The 25,813-nt window shown below is 42.5% G+C and overlaps 1 protein-coding gene across 2 annotated transcripts; it reads left to right on the top strand.

Annotated features, from left to right (window-relative positions):
* The first annotated feature begins 999 nt into the window (after nucleotides 1-999).
* On the top strand, nucleotides 1,000-15,494 carry LOC117412498 (V-set and immunoglobulin domain-containing protein 1-like). Of its 2 annotated transcripts, XM_034020952.2 has the most exons (8): nucleotides 1,000-1,154; nucleotides 3,485-3,648; nucleotides 8,321-8,428; nucleotides 9,719-9,917; nucleotides 10,406-10,561; nucleotides 11,176-11,292; nucleotides 13,007-13,145; nucleotides 14,222-15,494. In XM_034020952.2, exons 1-8 carry the CDS (start codon nucleotides 1,118-1,120, stop codon nucleotides 14,373-14,375), a joined length of 1,074 nt encoding a protein of 357 aa, XP_033876843.1. In that variant the 5' UTR covers nucleotides 1,000-1,117; the 3' UTR covers nucleotides 14,376-15,494. The 2 variants fall into 2 exon arrangements, with proteins under 2 accessions (XP_033876843.1, XP_058845001.1); XM_058989018.1 differs by lacking the exon at nucleotides 8,321-8,428 and having other exon boundaries at nucleotides 1,002-1,154; nucleotides 14,222-15,493.
* Nucleotides 15,495-25,813: the final 10,319 nt, after the last annotated feature.

Below are 25,813 nucleotides of genomic sequence, written 5' to 3'. Positions count from 1 at the left end.
GGTGTCGTGGGCTAGTCGACAAAACACAGAGGATGGAAGGTGCCCACTTGAAGACCCCAGAGATGTACCCTACTTAGCTCAATCCAGACGGTTGTCATGCTGATGCGCTGGGGAGACCGCACTGTGGTTGATCCCCGGAGCCAGCATCATAGCCGTTGTGTGTGCTGATGCGCTAGGGAGGCAATAAGCTGATCCCTGGAGCCAGCATTACACTTCAGCCATCAACACCAGACAGAAGGATATCTACTTCATCATATGGAAGGAAGCGCAAATGGATGGAGACAGAGATGGATCACATTAGTTTACTGTGAAGCCAAATCTTAGTTGGTGCTTATCTTGGCGAGAGCTAAGTTCAAAACAGCATGAAGTTTTAATATCTACTCTCGTGTAATGGAGGCTGTGTGGTCCAGTGGTTAAAGAAAAGGGCTTGTAACCAGGGGGTCCCCGGTTCAAATCCCACCTCAGCCACTGACTCACTGTGTGACCTTGAGCTAGTCACTTAACCTCCTTGTGCTCCGTCTTCTGGGTGAGACGTAGTTGTAAGTGACTCTGCAGCTGATGCATAGTTCACACACCCTAGTCTCTGTAAGTCGCCTTGGGTAAAAGCGTCTGCTAAATAAACAAATAATAATAATGGAAAGCTAAATATTTGTTGGTGAGTTATTGTGAACGCCCCTAAAGCACAGAATAACCCATACGCGAAAGGTCCTTCTGAATGATTGAAACTATATATAAGTATCTTAGCAGAGGGTGACTCCTCAATACCTGGTATTGGAGACACAGCCCTTTGAGAACCCCTAGTTTCACATAGTACTGAATCAGGTTTGGTATCAGTTTGAATTACAGAGCAGTGCAGTATTCACACCCTGCTCAGTTGGTTCGACAAACAAACCTGAGCAAATAGCCAGCAGGGAAGGGAAGTGGGCTGCGTCAGCACTGGCTTGATAATGAAGGGACATTAATCAGCGCTCTTGTATGGGGTATTTGCACTTTGGGGTTTAGACTGATAAGGGGAGTGGAAACAGTTTCATTGAAGCTCGACTCACTAGGGTTGCAGAGGAGCAGGCACGGCTGGAGTAGAATCCACTCTCAGTTTAGTTCCAACACGTCCTTCACCATGCTGAAGATTATTACCATCCTGTTCAGTGTTCTAGGTAAGTTCCAAATACCTTCTATCGTCTTTACATAGAACGTTCAAATAATGCTGCAGGAATTTTATTTTTAATTGTTTTTATTGAAAATCTGAGTTGCCCGCCATTTTAGCAGGACTATGGGTGTGGCATTGCTCCATGCAATATAACTAAAATGTATGAACGATTAAATAATAACACAGTACTCTCTCTTCATTTCGCTGTCAGTCATACTTACACATCAAAAATCAAGAAATATTGAAAACTGAATTATAGAGTGCGTTAACAGTAACATATAGTACATGTGCAATTTACTGCCAACACAGACTATCCACGAATTAAGCGAATTTGTGAATTATCGAATTGTGGAAAACAATAGAGACCACTGTATATCTATATTTGCTAGCTCCCTATTTCATTTCTGGTTTTCTTTTCTTGCAATAGAAGTAGAATTGTTAGACTTGTTCAATTCTGAAATTTGCTCTAGAGGAAAAAAGTTCAAAGGGAATCATGATGAGGGCCATAATTAAATTGTAATCTCATGGCAATTGTGGATTTATGAGTTTAGGCTTCTACTGTGCCATGTTGGTAGTGCATTGTACAGGAATAAAGGATGAAATAGAAAGGGTGCAAACTTCACTGACATTGCATTGCCTATAGAATGTCTGATAGACTCACTTGGCAAAATGTAATTTTGGACGAAATATTTTCAATTTGTTGGAAATGTGATACTGGTGTTGTTCAGTTGGACTAATGTAGCCGCTCATCTGGTTAAGAGGGAGTGGCTCGCATCTCGCACTGTAGAGATTTCCAGGAAAGGTGCACCTAAAGAGCTTATTACTCAGCAGGAATAGATTTTGTAAAAATATGTGACTGGGTGTGCAAAAATATTCTTTCAAAATTCAAACGAATATTCAAATGATTTCTGTTTTAGTCCAGAGAGATTTCTCAGAAGCAATACACACCTGTTACATCATCCTGTTATCTTATAGAGGAGAGACACTTCTGTACAGGATGATGTGTGCTGTTTCTTTCAGGTGTCATTTATGCAAAGGTTTCCTTTAGATGATATCTTTGTTCATAGTCATGTATAAATGCTGTTGTAGAAACATGCACAAACATGTTTGCCTCTGCATACAATTCAAGCAGTGTAAAGTCATGCTCAGTATTGAGGCCTTCATTCGGTATTGAGGCCACCCTCTGCAGTTCCAAGTGTATCAAACCTCTTTAATGACCTAGACTAACATGCTGTAAACTACCCATTGCCTTTTCAACATGCTGTAAACTACCCATCGCCTTTTCAACATGCTGTAAACTACCCATCGCCTTTTCAACATGCTGTAAACTACCCATCGCCTTTTCAACATGCTGTAAACTACCCATCGCCTTTTCAACATGCTGTAAACTACCCATCGCCTTTTCTACATGTTGTAAACTTCAATCCTTCTGGCAGCTTGGTTTCATCAAGGATGTAAAAACTGGAAAAACAAAGCTGGAAACTAAAACTAAAAACTCGGTCAGTTTGCTTCAGAGAATGACATTACAAAAAATAAGTAAAGTGCTCAGTGTTTAATCAGTGTAAAGAACTTGTTTATATATTTTTTTAAAAACATAAAAACAAAAAAAAAACATGGTATTATTTGTTACCCCTTCAGTAGTAAGGCTTGTCTTAAAATGCCATTACTGAAAATGTTTATTGTCTACCATCCATATATGTGCTGTAAATCCTGTCCGGTATTGTATATACTGGCTGGGGGCCCAGTGAGAGGCTCAAATATCTGTTAAAATTCTCAGTTCTTAGCCAGTCACCAGTTCACCACCAGCTACTGGAATTTTCAACAGAGATGTTTGGGAAGTTACTTTTAAAAAGTAATCTGTTACAGTTGCACGTAACTTGAACAAAATTGTAGCTTGTTACATTACTTTGAAAAAAAATAAATAGTTCCAGTTACAAATAGTTGCTCAGGTACAGTTTGCATTTTACAGAGATATTTTTTTTCGGTTTGGTCAGGCTGCAGCTCAAAATATTCTTTGAAGATCCAGCTATTGAACCCACTCGTTCCCTCCTCGGACGCCATTTTCTAGCACTTTCATATTTCCACGTTATGTATTAGCCGTTGTCCTTTTTTTTTAAATCAAGCTAAGTAATTATGTTTTCACATAAAATGTCTGAAAAAGGAAGGTTCCAGTTCCAGGTTGCTGAATAATGTAATGAGATGACAGCAATGCGTTCCATGCAGTGCGTGACTGCCCAACACTGACGGTAACATTTCACTATTTGTTTCACAGTTTACACTGCTGTGTGTGGCTACCTCTGTGTGCTTTGTAATGTTTCTGTATTGTCTTTGTTACAGGCAGCAGTCACTTAGTCACCGTGAAGGTTCTAGACCAACGCCTCAATGTGACTGACGGAGGGAGTGCCACTCTGCAGTGCACCTATACAACTACTATAGACACAACAACTGATTTAAACATTCAGTGGACCTTTCACCAGGCAAACGCACAAAGGAATGATCAGGTAAATGGTTTCTAATCATGTCAACTCCGATAGTATATTCTGAATGTCCTTTCTCTTGTGAGGTATAGAATAGGGTGGCCAGCTCTATCTGTTCATAAATTCAAAATATGGAGCAATGGAAGATAAATGAAGAAGAAGGACGTAGTCTGAAACATCCAGATATAATTTTTTTTTTTTTTATCAGTTATTCACATTTTTGTGTACCTAAATTACCTTTTTCTTTTTGATTTTGCACCTTTTGGTACAGACCAGTTTTCTTTTTTCAAATGTTATATACAGTATATATCTATCTATCTATATATATAACTAACTAAACTATTGTTTCTAACTATAAACAGGACGGCTAAATCACAACACTTTTACAGATCAGAGTTTTATACCTGTTTCTCCACCCCACCCTGACACAGGCTCCCTCCACATCAGGGTTTTTATACACCGTCTGTAGTAGTTATACAGTCCCTTCTTGATTAATTATACTCATTAACTGACAATCACCTTGTTGAAGAATCAAACCCAGGTGAGAACCTCTAGTGGTCACCTCACTGATACTGCAGGCTATTTTATCCAATGCCTGTTTCAATAAACACTGACATGCACTCCGGTCACTCTGTCACAATATATGTCAATGGGAGGGGGGTAATTAACCAGTAATTCTCCCGCAAAAGTAACTGCAGACAAAATTATTAATTGTAGAAAGTGATGCGAGACACGTCGGGAGGGTTTGTTTAAATTGAGGCTTATCAGGTGTGGGGGGGGGGGGGGGGGGGGGGATGGGCAGAGAGGCCATGGCCCCCCACTTTTTGACAAAAGGGCCCAGCATATAAACATTTCTGATTCGGCATCGTTGTTGTGTGGTTCACTAGCAGAGCAGAGAGCCCGTTATCAAACAACCCAGACTTTACGTTTTGGGAAACTGCACCTCTGTACCCATTCCTTGTATTTCTGAAATATATTGTGTGTGTGCATGCGTGTTATAATTAGGGCTGTATTTCTTTCATGGTAACATGGCTAATTTCACTGCATTTGATGGTCTAAAAATAGGTATTTCAAGATATTTTACGATTAAACATAATAGACAGGATTTTCAAAAAACAGTGTTGCAGTATTGTAACGACAGCTTTAGTAGCAAGTGATTTTCAAATGAAATTTGTTAATAAAATCGATGAGGTTGTTAATTAATGCATTTCTTGTTAAAAAGTTAATTGTCGCAGGTCACATACATCACTTCCTGTCTTAATGACTAGATAAGGGGAACTTAATCAAAATGCATGTTAACGAGATCCAAAAAAACAAAGCATAATCCGCTGTTATGGAAACTACTAGTATACAGGGAGATGGCTTTCCAACCAGCGAGCAGCAGCCAAATGGGAATAAAAAATACTGGAAATATCTATTTTGTGTATAATTTGTGAACTTAATTTAAAATTGTGCATTGTGTCATGCAGAATGTACATTTATTTAGAACACTTCACATATAAAATGCTGATTTACCATTATCTGGAGTGTGGGTAAAACTCGGACGGCACGGATTTAAAAAAAAAAAAAAGCCATCTATGTAGACTTGGTTGGAATTTATTTTCTTATGTTGACATCTACTTTTGTATGTATTTTAGTGTGTACGATTGTAGGCTACAAATAAATATGTTTGAAGTGCCATTTGTGTTTATAGTTGCTAGTTATTATACATGTATGTAACACTTCATTATATATTTATTAAGCTTTTAAAATTACAATAGAACTCCCTACCCAATACACAATCTATTTCTAACTGTTCGGTGAATTCCTCTAATCATGTTGAATGCATTTTCTCTGGTATTCTTTGCTCGCCTCCACGATAAATAAACTCGACATGATTAGAAGCAGCCACTGAACACTTACAGTATTATAAGAACATTGTATATGCATACAAATGTGTGAAGGTGAAAGTGTACAGGAGTCTGACTACATTACAAATATGTTTAGGCAAAATCCATGTCAATGATCTCGATCACATTCCTAGTGGATCTGTGTGCCCTTGTATGCCTGTTCTTCATTCTTGTGTGGATTAGACACAGGTGTTAAAAGGCAAGGATGCATTGCAAATCCGCAATCACCTAAGGAAACTTTATTGTAATATCTAATATGTTGTTTCCTATACCAAGATTTCATTATTTACTCTTAGGTTTTTATTTGTATAATTCAAATGAAATCTACAGTAGAGGTCAGCTATCATATACTGTACGTATCCAGAGTTCAGGCTACAGTTGCATTGATCATTTCTTGGTAGTAACATTACACTTTGTGCAAATAACGGTTTAATAATCATTTTAGCAATGCAACAAACGTTCTGTAAAGTTACAAATGGTTAAAACAAGTGAATAAATCTCATTCATAACCACAAGTATAGAAAAGGCTAAAATATTTTCATAACTACAGGTAATGAATTATCTAGGTAGTCTGTGAGAAATTAACTCTGGTCCTGTACACTCTCTCTCTCTCTGTCTCATCGGCGTCACAGCCGAGGACTGTTAAATTTCTGTTTCAAAGTGAGTTATATACTCTTTCATTAATTAAAACCCTCCTTTTTCAAGTGCAAATTAACTCCTGATAAATTATGACAATGAACACGGATTTGTATCTAATCATATCCTGATGTAACTATCACTATTTAATCATACCCTGATGTAACTATCACTATTATCTGCTGTATTATTGAATTGTGGTTTGTCACACTTATACTTTGCTTGAACAAAAGTTATTGTATTTCTTGCTCTTATTGTATTACTTGTATTGTAACACTTGAAATGTATTTGCTTACGATTGTAAGTCGCCCTGGATAAGGGCGTCTGCTAAGAAATAAATAATAATAATAATAATAATAATAATTTGCTTTTAAATTCCCACGCAAACCAAATAAATAGTTGCAAGAAGCCCTGCTCGTTAAGATATTAACATTATTTCGTAAATCAACATAATTTCGGAAATCACAGTAGCAAGATTATTAAATAATGAAATAGGCATAATGACCGCTTGAAAATGACAAAATCAATGCTACAGTACATACCGATTTCTGGATTAACACTGGAGTTATCATTTACGGCCTTTTGAAAATCCTGCCCAATGTTTATTAAAGCAGAAAAAAATATTATACAACAGATGTTCCTAAATATTTAAATGCTTACCCAAAAAACGTAAATTGTAGAATATTTCGTTTTTTATGTCTACCTTGTAAATAAAGAATAAAAACAAATGCTGTTTATTGTTATGAAAGTTCTTGTTTAAAACAGTTCTAGAAAAAAAGTTCCCATTTCAATGTGTGCTGCCCAAGCAAGAATGTAATTACAGTTGATGGTATCTTCGATTTGTAAATGTTAGAAAATCTGCATTATTTCTTTATTGATATTTAAGTTGATAATTACTTGAGCTGAAGTTGTTCAGAGCAGAGTCCTGAACAGCAACTTACAGCAACTGTGATCAGCACTATTTCATTTTTGGAAGAAGGATACATCACCCAGTTCAAAGGTAGATGAGAGCCTCAGTGTGCAGAGCCTTTACTTTTGCTGTGAGATAACGTTTTTTTCAGCACGAGAAATAGATTAGTTTTAAAACGGGAAATATACAGAGGACTTGGATAATTAAAGAAAGTGCTTTAAAGATGATAATATTGTGGATGAGGCAGTGAAAACCTTAATTTCACCACCACCAAAAAATAAAATAAAACACGGCAACATATGAAATTATTTGTGCAGGAGCCGCTCCCCACAGCAAAGCAAAAACACTGACAACTTTAAACGCAGTGGCTTTGATAAGCATACACAAAGACAGAACTAACACCGTGAATGCTGGAAAAAACATGGACATGCTTATAACAAAGAATGAGCACAGAGAAGCCGACTGTGTACTTGAGAGCGAATGTTTCATCTTCTAACACTGTAGAAGACTATTTAAAAATGTGTTGCCATTTCATGTAATTTGTGTCTGAATCAATAAATAACTGTAGAATTAAAAACAAATAGCTACCCTTTAGTAAGGCTATTAAAGCTAAACAAATACTTTGTAGACAGCTGTTTAATATCCTTTATCAATGTAAATGCTGTACTTGCTCAAACCCCCCCTCCCCGCACATACACTTTTAGAAAGGCTCTGGTGTCGTTGCACACTTGAGCCCTTTTATACACCTTCACCAGCTTACCTTTTTGCTGACAACATTTATTGAAATAAGCAGCTACGTCTTTGTGTAGATTTGCTACGTCTTTGTGTAGATTTGCTACGTCTTTGTGTAGATTTGCTACGTCTTTGTGTAGATTTGCTAGTCTTTGTGTAGATTTGCTAGTCTTTGTGTAGATTTGCTATGTCTTTGTGTAGATTTGCTAGTCTTTGTGTAGATTTGCTAGTCTTTGTGTAGATTTGCTATGTCTTTGTGTAAATTTGCTAGTCTTTGTGTAGATTTGCTATGTCTTTGTGTAGATTTGCTACGTCTTTGTGAGTATTTTCTACATCTTTGTATAGATTTGCTACGTCTTTGTGTAGATTTGCTATGTCTTTGCACTTCTTGGCCACTGTACTGTGGGTGTTACTACACTGCAACCACATTGTAGTGAGAGACACTTCATGTCAAGTTTTACTAGTGTACAATGATAGAATTGAAGGGTAGAACGTGGATTTGAAGTAAGCACGTTTTCACCCAATGCAGCCCACACTGTGCCCAAGTGTTGACAGTTCGGACGAGTCTTCCCAGAGCCACTGTCTCAAGACCATGTACAGCACAGATAAACGGGGGAGATGTAGCTGGAAAAACCAGGTAAGAAACCATTCATAGCATGTACTGACTGACCAAGAGAAGTTGGGCAAGTAGATCAACATTTCAACTGATGTTTTCTGATAACACTGCATAAGGCAGAATGGGTCACAGTGTCATGGAGGCTGGTGTAGATGTATAGAATGGGTCATAGTGTAATGTATGCTGGTGTAGATGTATAGAATGGGTCACAGTGTCATGTAGGCTGGTGTTGATGTATAGAATGGGTCGCAGTGTCATGTAGGCTGGTGTAGATGTATAGAATGGGTCACAGTGTCATGTAGGCTGGTGTAGATGTATAGAATGGGTCACAGTGTCATGTAGGCTGGTGTTGATGTATAGAATGGGTCGCAGTGTCATGTAGGCTGGTGTAGATGTATAGAATGGGTCACAGTGTCATGTAGGCTGGTGTAGATGTATAGAATGGGTCACAGTGTCATGCAGGCTGGTGTTGATGTATAGAATGGGTCACAGTGTCACGTAGGCTGGTGTGGAAGTATAGAATGGGTCACAGTGTCATGCAGGCTGGTGTTGATGTATAGAATGGGTCACAGTGTCATGTAGGCTGGTGTAAATTGATCTAAACAATGTAAGATCTAAATACTGCTAACATTTAAATATTACATTAGGATCAAACCTCTAGTGTTACTGACTTTTAAAGACTAAAACACAATTAAGAGACTCTCACACACACTGTTAGAGATGTTGGTTTACTCGAAATCCATGTCTTTTAATGATTTAAACAATCACAGCATTTACAAGTTTCCACCGTTTCACCCCATTGTGTGCTCGCGTAAAATCATTTTGGACTTTTATACTGTTTTGACAAGCATTACCTACCTGTTAATCCCGGACTATTCTGTAACACAGCTGGCTTCTTGTGCTAGTGCCCCGTGGAGACCCAGTTGAAGGGTTGGTGTGGGCTGGGTGGAGCTTCCCTATTCTATTCCCTGGTTGAGCCTTTTCCTTTGTTTGCGTTTCTCCTCCAGCTATGACGAGAACAGAGTCCACTTTGAGCTGCAGATCTAAATACTCCCTCCCTCTATATTAACACAGGCTTCCAGATTTACAATTATACACGCTAACGACATGCTTCAGATTTACAATTATACACGCTAACAGCAGGCTTCCAGATTTACAATTATACATGCTAATGCCAGGCTTGCTTCCAGATTTACAATTATACACGCTAACAGCAGGCTTCCAGATTTATAATTCTACATGCAGGAGCTGCTACACTGCTGCCCCCGCCATGCTGCTCTGTGGTTTAATCACTCCATTCCCTACCTTCAGATCTATTACTTTGAAAGTGGACAGTCCTACAGTCTCGGAAGCTTTAAAAACAGGATCACAGCAGCAACGTCCCCAAACAACGCAACGATAACCATCAGCAACATGCAGCCGTCCGACTCCGGTGTCTACATCTGTGAGGTGAACAACCCACCGGACTTCCAGGGCAACAACCAAGGCTTGTTCTTTGTGTCTGTATTAGGTAATACAAGTGGAGTTGTTAGTCAGCAATTTAAAATCAGTACACAACCTTAAGGCAATGTACCAAGGAAGGAATGCCTTTTCAAAGAGATTTTATAAGCAAGATTTTAAAATAAGGACAGACTATGCTTGTCTAAAGGGGTAGGTCATTTCTAAACATAGTGTACGGCCAGGGATGTATGGAGATAATAATACCTTGAGATATATTTGAAAAACATCATGCAACACCTTATAGGTAAGGAGTAGGAATTTAAAATGAGTTCTAAATGGTACCGCAAGCCAATGTAGCGAAGGCCAAACCGGGGTGATATGATCATATTTCCTAGACACAGTTAACTCTTGCAGTAGCATTTTGAACAATCTGAACATGTGATCCACTCTGCTGAGTTCTCTTTGTCAGAATTAGCTCTGTTTGTCTCTGTCTGGACAAGTTGCTCTTGCTTTGAGGCTCCAGCCTGTTTGAAACCGATCAATGTTTCTTCCTTGCAGTTGAGCCATCAAAACCAATCTGTGCCATCCATGGGACACCAGAATCAGGTCACCGGGTATCCCTGACCTGCCACTCAGAGCAAGGAAACCCCGCCCCTACCTATACCTGGAGTAAACTCAGCGATGGGGTCGCCACACAACCGCTGGGACAAATGGGTAACACTTCAGTTCCAATAGCTCTTTTGGCTTGCTGTTGATTTTGTAAAGCATCATGGAATACTTGCACATGAAGGATGCTGTATCCACTTCAGTCACTGCGTGTATAATTGTACCATGTTAAGGTTCCTATCTATCTATCTATTTTATAATGCACAATGTTGTTTTTTAAAGTTTTGACAGTACAACTTCCTGAACTCTATAGAGTTCACACAAACTCTTCTAAAATTCCTAAAAATGTAATAAAAAAATTGTGACCGAAGGGGATATAAATAAAATTGGTGTGGTATGGTATGGTATGGTATGATGTGGTGTGGTGTGGAGTGGTATGGTAAATACAGATTGTGTTTAAAATGTTATGCAACTCAACAATATAATGGGATATCAATGATCAATATTTCATATATATTACTTTTGAAAGAATAATAATTCCGAATGAATCTTCTTAAATAATCGCTTTGTTTTTTTTTGTTAACGGCTATTTGAAATTTGTGGTGAAGAACAGCATGCTCTCATGCTTTTGAGTAACTTGGCTAATCAGTAACAAATTGATGCTTTTCTTTCATTTTCAGTGTTTTTTTTGATTTTGCAAAAATATATTCTTTTTTTCTCAGATATCATATCTGGCAATATGAAGATTGGAAATCTGTCCCAGTTTGAAATTGGTACTTACCAGTGCAATGCCTCCAACAGCCAGGGGTTCTCTGTCTGCACCGTGGAGCTCTCTGAAGGTAATGGCTGGACTCAGTGTGACTGCATCTCACTGTGAGCCTGCTCTCCTCATGCATTTAGCTGTTGCTGCATCTCACTGTGAGCCTGCTCTCCACATGCATTTAACTGTGAATACATCTCACTATGAGCCTGCTCTCCACATGCATTTAACTGTCACTGCAACTCACTGTGAGCCTGCTCTCTACATCCATTTAACTGTCACTGCAACTCACTGTGAGCCTGCTCTCCACATGCATTAAACTGTGAATACATCTCACTATGAGCCTGCTCTCCACATGCATTTAACTGTCACTGCATCTCACTGGGAGCCAGTTCTCCACATGCATTTAACTGTCACTGCATCTCACTGTGAGCCTGCTCTCCTCATGCATTTAGCTGTCACTGCAACTCACTGTGAGCCTGCTCTCCACATGCATTAAACTGTGAATACATCTCACTATGAGCCTGCTCTCCACATGCATTTAACTGTCACTGCATCTCACTGGGAGCCTGCTCTCCACATGCATTTAACTGTCATTGCATCTTACTGTGAACCTGCTCTCCACATGCATTTAACTGTCACTGCATCTCACTAGGAGCCTGCTCTCCACATGCATTTAACTGTCACTGCATCTCACTGTGAGCCTGCTCTCCACATGCATTTAACTGTCACTGCATCTCACTGTGAGCCTGCTCTCCACATGCATTTAACTGTCATTGCATCTCACTGTGAGCCTGCTCTCCACATGCATTTAACTGTCACTGCATCTCACTGTGAGCCTGCTCTCCACATGCATTTAACTGTCACTGCATCTCACTAGGAGCCTGCTCTCCACATGCATTTAACTGTCACTGCATCTCACTGTGAGCCTGCTCTCCACATGCATTTAACTGTCAATGCATCTCAGTGGAAGCCTGCTCTCCACATGCATTTAATTCAGAGTTGCACAATCAGACCCATTCTACCTGACCCTCAATATCGATAGCACAATCCAGTCTGGATTCAATCCACAATTGGACTGCTGGGCTTATCAGTCACCTGTTTACTGAGATATACCAGGAAGTCATTTTATGATCTAAACAGTGGTGGATCTAATACCACCACCCTTTGACTGTATTTATTTACCCTTATTGACATCACTTAAAACAATATGCATCCAGTGGATGTGATTCATAGAAGAACAGGTTTAAGGTGGCAGTATTGATATCTGCCAATGTTTAGATCCACATTGTCTCTGTTTTAAAATCTTCCCTGGCATGGAAAATGCACAACAATTCATAGACGAACATGGTAAAGAACAGAGTACGGTAAACAGTTATAAACTACTGTATGACAAACTGTTGATCTATTGTGTAAATGTACACTATTGACAAATCACAAAAAAAGAACCTTTTCACCACGTTTTGTTTTGATGTCTCGAAATGGTAAAAGTCCCAAATTATGTATTTGCAGATTTGATATTAAAATTCCACTGACCACATATGTTTCAAATTATATACTCATTGCACACATCTGTAGACTCACAGTGGGCTGGATTTTCCATTGAAATATCCCAGTTTAAAGGGACATGAATTACATGTAAAATGAAAAAAAATATAAAGTGTGATAATAGAATTTTGCAGTGTACTAAATGAAATGTCATGCCTTGTTATTATAGCACAGGGAAGAATCGGATCCTTTGATTGTTGTAGGACAAGGCATTTCCTACAATGCAGTAATATCTCCTATCACAGGTGCACATGAAGGAGCTATCGCTGGAGCCGTGATCGGGGCTGTTCTGGCTGCAGTCATTATAGGGACGGTTGTCTGGTTTATCTCAAGCAAGAGGAAGGGGAAATCTAACAAGGAGAAGTCTGCTGGTACTGAACTGCAGTAAGTGCAATACTTTGTGATATCATTCTGTAGTTTCTTTGATTACATGATGTTAAATAAAATATCTAAATTATGTTCATATAGTTTGTATTAACACAGCTTTTAAAGTATGATTGTGCCTATTAAGTAATATTCTTTACCCCTGTGTGCGCTATACAACACATGTGCATAATACAAGGCTTGTTAAATGAAACTGTTCTGTCGTGCGCATAAAGCACAGGGATCACACCCTACACAAGGTACACATGACTTATTTTGCATGCATGGTTCAATATTTTGGTTCAGACACTTTTCAATAGATGGTGCCGAAGTTCTGCCACTCATGAAATGCCCTGTTGTGTAAGGTATACAAATTGCCACCTAACTTGCCCAATCTAGCTAATTCTGATTAACTACACCATATACACATCTGTCTTTATTTATTGCTGCATATTGAGCAACATTGATATGCCTCAGCTAGGTAAACTAAACTGCCAGCCTTGTGCACAGAAATACAGTGAAACCCTCTCAAGACTGACTTTCATCAAGTCCCCAGCGATTCACCTAGTAAAGGCACTGCTGCGTGGAGAGGGGAAAAGTCATGTGCTAGGGAGCTCCCTGCTCTGAATCCCGGCCATGCTGAGTTGACAATCTTGCTTGTGGGCTGATATGAGATGATCTGAAGTTATCTTCACTGTATTACACAAGGCAAATAAAAACGGACCCTATTAATTCAAAACTTCATAAAAAATAGGGTAGCAGTAGATTACAGGGTAGGTCGTGTAATTACATTGTAATAAATGTGTAATTACCAATGGTATCTGCTCTTACACAGTAACAGGCTTGTAACATAGTAACAGCAGGGTTGAGGCCATTTCCCTGTTTACTCACTTATTCCATCAGTAGTTACCATGTAATAATGATTATACTTATTATTTTGTAATGTATGCCTCATAATCTAAAGTACTGTCAAAATAGTGTGGCTGTGGATAAAGCAAAGGCAGACTTGTGCATTACAATGTATTACTCCGGAAAATCTCACAATACTGTATACACAGATGGAATTGATATGAATGTTTCTATTTACTTAACAAAAGGACGAAAGCTAAAAGCGATGTGAAGTATCAAGATGTCCCCACTGTGGAGGCGGCTCCAGTCCAGGCCCATGCTGTGGAGGTCCAGGCGGAGGAGCCCCACGAGGAGGGGGAGGAGCAGGAGGCTGTGCAGAACAATACATCTGTGGAAGCATAGGAGGAGCGAGGGCAACAGGGGGGCAAGAAAACCCAGCAGGCCAGCACTGAGGCGATACGGGGGGGATTGTAAAAAGCCAGTAGCTTCAAATGTCATTTTATGAATCTGTTCGCCTTTCCCTTCGTTGAAGAATGTTTGCAATCATTTTGATGAGTTCTGGGTTTTGATGCTCCGCATTGAGTTATTAGTATTTGTTCTCTATATCTGTCTTTACCTGGCTTGGAACTTGCTTTGAGCCAGTCTGTAGGATTCTAGCTGCCTAGCACTGAACAGATCTCATTCTAGCCAATCCATTGGAGAATGTGACCTTACAACTCCACTGTCCAACTGTAAATATACAGAGAGGGTGAGTAGATGGGACCAGCCAAGTGGAAGAGTCATTTTGTCACATGAGGAAGTCATTCAGTGTGGGCAATTTTAATTTCCAGACAAGCTCACAGACAGATAAATTCAGATATAGGGAACGTTGAACTCAATATTGGATCTACGGAACCCCAAACCACTCAACATCATTTTAAACATCACAAAAAGACAAGGGAACATTTGAAGCTGCTTACTCTTTTATTACTTGAACGTCGGCTGACTGTTTAGCTGTGTGTATCCTGCAGGAGTTCCCCTCCTTGGGTGATTTAAAGAGCCTCTCATTGACATCACTAATATACAGCACAGCCGTGGCCCGTTATTCACTCACTGCCGATCTACTGTAGGCTTCAGCATATCAGCAATGATACAGTGAGATAAGTCAGATAATGCCCTCTAGTGTGCAAAACGGTTTAACCAAACCCCCCAGCACATTTGACCCCAGTTACGCTGCAGAGTACAGCGCATCACACTTTGTTGTTTTTTTATAGCTGGCCACGGCTGCCCTGTAGTTTACTGACTGTTTGCTCTACAGTTATTTTTTAAATGTTCTGGTAACAAGCTTTTCCAATGGCGTTTTCATTTTATTTTATTTACATTTTTTTACGATTTCATACTCAATTAAGTCCAATTAACAGTTAAGAAAATATTCTTCTATGATTATGCCTGATTGTTATTGTCGTGAGGCATGTTAAAATGTTGATAACAAGGGTGGCTTTGTTTGGGACAGCATGTTTCACTGTCATTGAAAATAAAATAAACATAAAAAATGCTGTGTTGTTGTTTTGTTTTTTAAAATATAAGAGGAACTTTTAATCAATGATTTCCATAAAAATGAACAGCACAGTGCTTAACGTGAAATATCAAAGAAGTGTTAATAAATATCTATCTAACGGCTACACTTTCTGAGGTATATTGTAAGATTTAATTGAATATATCTCAGGGTAAATTAAACTCCAGCACAGTTAAAAGTATTTCAATTCATTATTGTATTTTAATACAAAGCGTGGTCCAACGTTCCCAGATAAATGCAAATAAACGTAACTAAAAAACATGTCACTTCATCATTTATTTAATATACCCTATTGGTTCAAAAGATGCAATATTTCAGAGCCTTGAGTAACAGAGAAAGCAAAACGAAGACTTGAAAAGTAAAACAAAATGAATGTGTTTATTTACAAGTTACACAATTCAATACAAATATCATATGAGCATTGTCACAACTGGCATTGAAAGTATATTGAGAGTATATTCAACCAGGGGCGGACAGTTAACAGTGTTCACTTGCTCGCTGAACCCCCGTCTCTTATTAATGAATTGTGCTTCCCTTCTTCTGGGTGATGTGCATTTCATTTCCCCCCTCTCACATGACACTGGCACATCAACAATGCCGTTCATCCCATCTGTTTAATGGGCTGACATCGGGCTGTGCTGGCTCAGAAATGTGAGCCCCCAAATCCGCCGTGTACATGTGCAGTAGCAGCCAGCGGTCAGCTAGGACTGGCTATGATTGGCTTAAAAATGTCTGCAGCCAGTTAGTGAACACGGTGATCAGGTGATCAGCACACACGTGCCAAGACAATAAAGGCTATAAATATGAGTAGCACAATTTCGGCTCTTCTCAGTCTTGCATGGTATGTTACTTTGCAGAAAGACAGAAAACATTTAAGCTGTTTAAATATTAAAAAAACACTTCTCAAGTCTAATTATCTTTGTCTAACTTTGTTTAACTTTTAAATGAATGTTATTTGTCTTATTTGTTGAATCTGGTTCTTTTCACAGTTTTAATCTGCTTTTATTTTGCGCCATCTGTCTCTTTTTCTCCCGAGGCTGCTGCTTTAACTTAAGCTCAGTAACATCTTGCTGTGTTCGGCAATTTTTCTCACCTGCATCTGAGGTGTGAACACCCAAACATTTTGGTCACCAGCCACCACTGTGTTCAACACATTTCATCAGAAACAGTTACACAGAAGGAATGTCCTGATTTTATGCAACATTAAATTCAATAAACTGTTTAGCTACCATACTTTGTCTAAGAGGAAAGTTTGAAACAAATCCTGTGATGAACGCTGTCTCTCAGTCTGCTCGGTACTTGTCCTGCTGAAGCAAGGTGATTTCATGGACACGGTATTGCAGTTATGAAGAATTTAACATGCAAATGTGTCCTAAATACTTTGTCCAGCGACTACTGGTTGTAGTTTTTAAGTTGCAATTTTTACTAGTGGTGGCAACGATATGAAAATTGTATAATATCAAAATCTTCCAAAACACAGGAAAATGTAATAACACAATTGCAATATCAAAAAGCTAAGCTGTTTGCCAGTACCCAAAACACTTATTCTCTTATTCACACAAGTATATTACACAGTACCTTTTTCAGGTCTGCCCACACAGGTCTGCCCACACAGGTCTCTTGTTAGGTCTCTTGTCAGGCCTTAGCCTCAACGCAGATCCAGACCACGCCTTACAGATCTGTTTAAATACCTGCCTGCTAATTACAGACAGGTGCACTTCATTAAATCAGTGCCAGGTGATCTGGCTCAATAAAACAATTAAACAATTAAACAATTGCAGCCACAAAGCAGCCACAAAACACACATTTTCCCAGTGTTACAACTACCAAGGCAATTACTCCACAATTAAACACAGTTGATGTTACCACAAGTTTCCATGGTCTTTGGTTTAGTAGTACGAACGTTATTTTTCCTTGAAATGTTCCAGTCAAAGTTGCTTTCAATTTTATTCAAATTTTCGTAGATCTGGAGGTCCTTCCAGTGCAGCCGTAACGTACTTGGTAATTTTTCAAGAGATAGCGTCGATAGAGATTTCAGGAACAAGACGCCATTTTTTTAAGTAGAGAGCAATTTTTTTATAAGAGAGAGTTAATCCTGAACACAGGTTTTTAACTCCTAGGAAAGAAGGCAAGAAATCCAACACATCCAATCACACAAGGGATTACTACTATCCAATCAAAAGCACAGTTTTGTCACAATGTCACTCAAGATAGGTTCATTCTTGTAAAGGGCATATTTTTCCGAAATGAAAAATGGCATCTTATTATCATATTCTAAAATGATTGGTCAACCGCAAAAGGTGGCGGACCTGGTAACTCAAGAGCTTAATTTCTAAACTAAAGCTATTTAACTTTCAAAAGCATATAACTCTCTGCAAATATTTTATTATTTATTGAGAACGTTAGTTAAGTTTTTGTGAAGAAATACCCTATCTTCACATACTAAATATCTCTCACCACAGTTCAACACAACTTCCATCCTCCACCAGCATCCTTTTGATGTCTGCTTATGTCTGCTGATAAGCAGTATAATTGTTAACATTTACATATTAATGGCCCATTCATTATCAGCGGTGGCTCCAGAAATAATTACAGGGGGTGGCTTAGCCTGTGGGGAGTGGAGCCAAGGAGAACGTGGGATTAATGAGCTCGGACAACCCAGAGCAACCTTGTTGTTGCTGTTGTAGCGGTTGTTATCTCTGAAGCCATTCTCATGACTGAGCTGTATTATAAATACATAGATTGCTAGCTGATGCTGTATATTGTGTTGTATTCTAGCGAGAGTTTCATATGAGAAAGAACCTTAATCAACCATGCAAAGGTAGCCACAAGAAATAAGAACAGCATTTGTTTTACAAGTGAATTCATTATATTACCTTATTAAACCAAAATGAAATGAAGAACAAAACACATGTGTTGTGTTAGTGCTGCCTTCATGCTGTCCCTTTGGTATAAATAAACTGTCTGAAGTTCTTTGCTTCTGTATTTTCAATCGAGATGCAATGTACTGCTACTGCTGTCACTTAAACAAAAATTCAAAAAGCATTACTAGAATTGCTTTGCATGATTTGCCTATATGAAAAGTGTCTAGCTACCACTGTTACACAACATAAAATAAAAAGTGTTTCACATATGTAAGTACAATGCATTACACACATATTGGTTACAAATCGAATTAGGTACTTATTTAAACTAATGTAAATGAATATATAAATACATCAGAACATGAGCCTGAGAAAATCAAACTGATAAAATTAAGCTGATTTAAACAAATTATTAGCGTGTCTGGTTCATTTATTTATCTACATCCTGAAGATGTTACTCTCTGGGCGCCCGCGTGCTCAATTTGAACGTGAGTTTTTTTAAGCCTGAAGTATAATTTGCATTGCTCTCTCATTGGTTAAGAGTGACGTTGATGTTAGAACATTTACAAGTGTTACAAATTACCAGAGAGAGAAAACAATAAAGATGTGTGAAATGACATTGCAGATTAGGCAAAAATTAGTTGATTATACAATCGTCACCTGGATTGTGCCAGCTACCTACACAATCCGCACAACAGGCTAAAAAAAGCCTTATGGCAGAATGGTGGTGTCCTGCGTGGGATCTACAGCGCCTCCAGGACTCAGGCCAGAGCAGGAACAGCATTTTTGGATTTAAAAAAAAAAGAGAGAAAAAAAAAAAAAAAAAAATGGCAGAAGACACCATCAAAGTGCGGGACTGGATGCTGGAAAATGCTGGGCTGGAGGCCCAGTCTATACCAGTAGTCGTCCGGTTCCTGCGGTTTATGGATAGGGAACGATGGGAGGCTTATGCAAGGGAACAGACCGTAAGCACCTGGGAGGAAGGTGTGGGGTTGGTCCTCAGCTACCTGGAGGCAATTATAAGTGGAACAGCAGCCCAGGTAGCAGGTCCACCAGCAGAGGAAGAATGCCTGCTGTCCCCGTCTCCACAGCCCGAGCGGGAGGAGCCAGAGCGTTCACAGCCCGAGCGGGAGGAGCCTGAGCGTCCACAGCCCGAGCGGGAGGAGCCTGAGCGTCCACAGCCCAAGCGGGAGGAGCCCGAACGTCCTATGCCTGAGTGGGAGGAGCCCGAACGTCCTACGCCTGAGTGGGAGGAGCCCGAACGTCCTACGCCTAAGTGGGGGGAGCCCGAACGTCCACAGCCCAAGAGGGGGGAGTCGGTGCGTCCACAGCCCAAAAGGGAGGAGTCAGTGCGTCCACAGCCCAAAAGGGAGGAGTCGGTGCGTCCACAGCCCAAAAGGGAGGAGTCGGTGCGTCCACAGCCCGAAGAGAGGGAAGTCAGGGCTTTCACAGCCCTAGGACCCAAGCTGCCAGCAGAGGGAGAATGCCTGCTGGTTCCACCTCCACCAGCAGAGGGAGAATGCCTGCTGGTTTCCCCGTCAAAGGCGGAGCAGTACCAGTTCCCTGCAAGAGAGGCAGAGCAGCACCAGTCCCCTGGAAAAGGGGGAGACTACACGCTGCTCCCACCTCCATCGGCAGGAGACTACACGCTGCTCCCACCTACACCGGCAGGAGCAGAGCAGCCGGAGCTGCCTCTGCCTCCGCCACCTCCACCGGAAGGAGCAGAGCAGCAGGAGCTGCCTCTGCCTCCGCCACCACCACTTCCAGGAGCAGAGGAGCAGGAGCTGCCTCTGCCTCCGCCACTGCCAGAAGCAGAACAGCAGGAGCTGTCTCTGCTTTCTGTACCTCCACCACAGGGAGTACGGTGGCCGGAGCCCCAGAAAGGGGAGCTGTCGGCCACGAAGAAGGGGGAGGAGGTCTGGAGACCACCAACCCCAGGAGATCGTGGGGAAGGTTCGGAGACCTGCTCCCACTTCAGCAGTTTCGCTGCCGGAGATCGTGGGGGAGGTCCGGAGACCTGCTCCCACTGCAGCAGTTTCGCTGCCGGAGATCGTGGGGGAGGTCCGGAGACCTGCTCCCACTGCAGCACTTGTGCTGCAGAAGATACTGTGGCCGGAGCCCCGGAAGAGGGAGCTGCCAGCTACGAAGAAGAGGGGAGGTCAGGAGACCATTCCCCAAGCAGCTTTTCCGCTGCCAGGACTGCACCGGCTGAAGGAGTCACTCTGGGAGCTGTCAGCACGTCTGCTGACAGCATGGCCATTAGCAGCCTGGCTACTGGCAACATTGCCACCTGTGGGCCCCTGGAAGCCTCCCTTCCCAGCCCGAGACTTTGGCCTGGACTGCTGGATTTTTAAGGGGGGAGGTGGCCGTTGAGGCCATGTGGGCTTTGCACAGGGGGGGGTATATGTGGCAATGTGCCCCGCCCCTGTGTGCTTATTATGTGTTGTATGTTGTGTGCGTGTGTTAAATGTTGGTGTATAGATTGGTACACAGGATATAAACGGGTCTGTGTTTCACGTGTGATTGAAAAATGTAGATTTGTATTTAGGCACGAGGAGAGCACAAATCACTTCACGTGCTGGTTAAATGTAATATGTGAGCACGGGGTTGCACAGAATTAATTCACGTGCTGGGATTCAAGTGAATAATTAATTAGTAATTGAATCCCAGCACAATAGTATATATAGACACACATTTCTTGCAGTTGGGGTTGTTAGGTGTTCGGTGAGTGGAGAACGAGTGTGGAGAAGGAGAAACTAAATATAAAGTGAATAACTGTCTGTCACAAAGACGGCCAGAGTGGGTGGCGTCAGACCAGACAGGAATACACAAACGACAGAGAGATGGGGTTTTGGTAAAGCTGAGCGCGTGATTGCGCTCAGCATTTAATTAAACAGCACAGAAAATAAAAGGTTTGAAACACAAAAAACACTGGACACGGCACTTGACGCCAAAATAAACAGACAGACAAAACGGACTAGACAGTGCACAGACAGACAAACGAAACACGGTGAGTGAGACAGTTATTCACTTTTATATTTACGTTCTTTCTTATTATTTAATTTCTCCTTCTCCACACTCGTTCTCCACTCACCGAACACCTAACCACCAGTGAGTGAAAATGTGTCTCTATATATACTGTTGTGCTGGGATTCAATTACTAATTAATTATTCACTTGAATCCCAGCACGTGAATTAATTCTGTGCAACCCCGTGCTCACATATTACATTTAACCAGCACGTGAAGTGATTTGTGCTCTCCTCGTGCCTAAATACAAATCTACACTTTAAATACACGTGAAACACAGACCCGTTTATATCCCGTGTACCAATCTATACACCAACATTTACACACGCAACATACAACACATAACACAAATGCACACAGGGGCGGGGTGCTTTGCCACATATACCCCCCCTTGTGCGCAGCACACATGGCCTCAACGGCCACCTCCCCCCTTAAAAATCCAGCAGTCCAGGACAAAGTCTCGGGCTGGGAAGGGAGGCTTCAGTGGGCCCATGGCTGGCCATGCTGTCAGCACCCCTGCCGGTAGTGGCACGGCTGACAGCCTGTTGGTCCCGTCCTGCAGCGAAAAAGCTGCGGGGGCAGGTGGTCCCCCGACCTCCCCCTTCTTCGTAGCCGGCAGCTCCCTCCTGTGGGGCTCCGGCCACAAGAACTCCTGCAGCGAAACTGCTGCTGGGGAAAGTGGTCTCCAGACCTCGTCCCCCTTCTTTGTAGCCGGTAGCTCCCTTTGGTGGGGCTCCGACCACAGTACTGCCGGCAGCGAAGAAGCTGCAGTGGGAGCAGGTCTCCGGACCTCCCCCACGATCTCCGGCAGCGAAACTGCTGCAGTGGGAGCAGGTCTCCGGACCTCCCCCACGATCTCCGGCAGCGAAACTGCTGCAGTGGGAGCAGGTCTCCGGACCTCCCCCACGATCTCCGGCAGCGAAACTGCTGCAGTGGGAGCAGGTCTCCTGACCTCCCCCACTTTCTTCGTGGCCGACAGCTCCCCTTGGTGGGGTTCCGGCCACAGTACTTCCTGCTGCGATGCGGAGCAACTAGCAGCCCCAGGCGATGCGGCACGGCTGGCAGCCCCAGGCGAGGGTGAAGCGTGGCAGGGAGTCAGGACCAGCCGGGATGCGGGTGTTGGCCCTCTTCTCGGCCTCTGCGACCAGGCGATTCTTACCCATGCTTCCCTCAGCAGCCTATGCAAGGGCTGCGGAGGGCCGCCAGCTTCATGCCCTGGTCTTTCTGGTGAAGGGAGAGGCAGCTCCTGCTTCTCTCCCCCTGATGGTGATGGAGGCAGAGGCAGCTCCCGCTCCTCTCCTCGTGATGGTGGGGAAAGTGATACCAGCAGGCATTCATCCTCTGCTGGTGGGGGAAGTGATACCAGCAGGCATTCATCCTCTGCTGGTGGGGGAAGTGATACCAGCAGGCATTCACCCTCTGCTGGTCGACAGGGACCCAGCAGGCATTCACCCTCTGCTGGTGGACATGGCGGAGGCAGAGGCAGCTCCAGCTGCTCTGCTCCTGCCGGTGGAGGTGGCGGAGGCAGAGGCAGCTCCTGCTGCTCTGCTCCTGCCGGTGGAGGTGGCGGAGGCAGAGGCAGCTCCGGCTGCTCTGCTCCTGCCGGTGAAGGTGGGAGCAGCGTGTAGTCTCCTGGCGACGGAGGTGGGAGCAGCATGTCGTCTCCCCCTTTTTCAGGGGACTGGTGCTGCTCTGCCTCTCTTGCAGGGGACTGGTGCGGCTCTGCCTCGGAAGGGGAAACCAGCAGGCATTCTTCCTCTGCTGGTGGAGGTGGGACCAGCAGGCATTCTCCCTCTGCTGGCAGCTTGGTTCCTAGGGTTATGGAAGCCCCGACTTTCCTCTCTTTGGGCTGTGGACGCACCGACTCCTCCCTTTTGGGCTGTGGACGCACCGACTCCTCCCTTTTGGGCTGTGGACGCACCGACTCCTCCCTTTTGGGCTGTGGACGCACCGACTCCCCCCTCTTGGGCTGTGGACGTTCGGGCTCCCCCCACTCAGGCGTAGGACGTTCGGGCTCCTCCCACTCAGGCGTAGGACGTTCGGGCTCCTCCCACTCAGGCGTAGGACGCTCGGGCTCCTCCCACTCGGGCGTAGGACGCTCGGGCTCCTCCCACTCGGGCGTAGGACGCTCGGGCTCCTCCCACTCGGGCATAGGGCGCTCAGGCTCCTCCCACTCGGGCATAGGACGCTCAGGCTCCTCCCACTTGGGCTGTGGATGCTCAGGCTCCTCCCACTTGGGCTGTGGACGCTCAGGCTCCTCCCACTTGGGCTGTGGACGCTCAGGCTCCTCCCACTTGGGCTGTGGACACTCAGGCTCCTCCCACTTGGGCTGTGGACGCTCAGGCTCCTCCTCATAACTGCGGAAGGGACAGTTGGCGAACAGATGATCCTGGTCGCAGAGGAGGCACCCCGGCGTTGGCTTGTTAGATCGCCGTGGATGTCTGGCCCTTAGGCGGCACTCCTCCTCCCTGTCCTTCACCTCTTTATCCTCCTTCCATCCCATTTTATTTATTTATATATATATATATTTTTTTTTTTTTTTGTAATCCAACACTTTTTTTTTTCCAAAACATGCGGTTCCTGCTCTGGCCTGAGTCCTGGAGGCGCTGTCGATCCCACGCAGGACACCACGTGTCACAAAGACGGCCAGAGTGGGTGGCGTCAGACCAGACAGGAATACACAAACGACAGAGAGATGGGGTTTTGGTAAAGCTGAGCGCGTGATTGCGCTCAGCATTTAATTAAACAGCACAGAAAATAAAAGGTTTGAAACACAAAAAACACTGGACACGGCACTTGACGCCAAAATAAACAGACAGACAAAACGGACTAGACAGTGCACAGACAGACAAACGAAACACGGTGAGTGAGACAGTTATTCACTTTTATATTTACGTTCTTTCTTATTATTTAATTTCTCCTTCTCCACACTCGTTCTCCACTCACCGAACACCTAACCACCAGTGAGTGAAAATGTGTCTCTATATATACTGTTGTGCTGGGATTCAATTACTAATTAATTATTCACTTGAATCCCAGCACGTGAATTAATTCTGTGCAACCCCGTGCTCACATATTACATTTAACCAGCACGTGAAGTGATTTGTGCTCTCCTCGTGCCTAAATACAAATCTACACTTTAAATACACGTGAAACACAGACCCGTTTATATCCCGTGTACCAATCTATACACCAACATTTACACACGCAACATACAACACATAACACAAATGCACACAGGGGCGGGGTGCTTTGCCACACTGTCTCACTCACCGTGTTTCGTTTGTCTGTCTGTGCACTGTCTAGTCCGTTTTGTTTACCTGTTTATTTTGGCGCAAGTGCCGTGTCCCGTGTTTGTCTGTTCAAACCTTTTATTTTCTGTTCTGTTCTGTTTAATTATTAAATGCTGAGCGCAATCACGCGCCCAGCTTCACCAAACCACATCTCTCTGTTTATTTATTTCCTGCTTCTGGTCTGACGCCACCCACTTCGGCCGTCTTTGTGACACAGAACCACCCCTGTTCATCATCTCTTGCAGTCAGCAGAACCATCAGTTTTAATTCAAATCAGATACTGTGTTTACCAAAGTATACACAATTGCTTGTTTGAAGCTTGGTCATTAATAATCTGTCAAGACAGCATGTATGGAAGTGGTGCTTTTGTCCTGCGAAATTGCAGAGCCTGTAATCCTTTCAGAGTACAGCTGTTTTATATAAATTCGAATTGTATGGACTTGTATATATTTAAACATATTATACATTTTTATTTCCTCCACAACTTTAATGTCATGAATTAATCAGGAACAGTTCGAATCTACAGGATTGTATGTCTCCTGTATTCCCACCAGCTATTAATATAATTCAGTACTCAGTATTGTAACTATAAAATATATTTCAATTTAGGCATCAAATCATGGCTTTGCTAGAGTATCATGTGCACACATAAAGCAACTCGTGTTTTTTCTACCTATCTTCTATCTTGTATGTATACTTGTACTATCTTCCATCCTGTATTGCTCCATGATACTCTTTTATCCCACAGTTGCCATTGTCGTTATCTTTTTTTTTATACAGAATTACATTTTTAATTCAGCTAAACATTAAGATGCAATTTGGCATTCATGTGTGGCCCCCACTGCAGCCTACAGTGTTACAACTAGGAGGTGCCAGCTTCAGACAAAGTGTTCTTTGGTTGGGCTGGAACATCAACTATATCTTCACAAGATGCAAATCTGTTTCATAAGTGTTCCCTTGTGTTGCTTAAGCTCAAGTCATTCGCAAGCTGCAAACACCAAAGAATTCCCTAGCTGACAGTACTGTGGGTTTGTTACACTTTCACATAGTCACACCATGGGCCTGGATTGAGTTGATTTCAAGCTGCCCTCTCACCCACA

The sequence above is a fragment of the Acipenser ruthenus genome, chromosome 16 (genome assembly GCF_902713425.1).
Source record: "Acipenser ruthenus chromosome 16, fAciRut3.2 maternal haplotype, whole genome shotgun sequence".
In the NCBI taxonomy this organism is placed as follows: Eukaryota; Metazoa; Chordata; class Actinopteri; order Acipenseriformes; family Acipenseridae; genus Acipenser; species Acipenser ruthenus.
Note: the sequence above shows the minus strand (reverse complement) of the source record. Positions and strands in the feature narration are given on the sequence as shown.

Bases quoted from the DNA above. Each gene is read 5' to 3' on its own strand.
- LOC117412498 (XM_034020952.2), top strand. From the start codon at position 1,118: ATGCTGAAGATTATTACCATCCTGTTCAGTGTTCTAG. The intron at 3,649-8,320 runs GTAAATGGTTTC...CACCCAATGCAG, and splicing joins ACGCACAAAGGAATGATCAG to CCCACACTGTGCCCAAGTGT. The intron at 11,293-13,006 runs GTAATGGCTGGA...CTCCTATCACAG, and splicing joins CACCGTGGAGCTCTCTGAAG to GTGCACATGAAGGAGCTATC.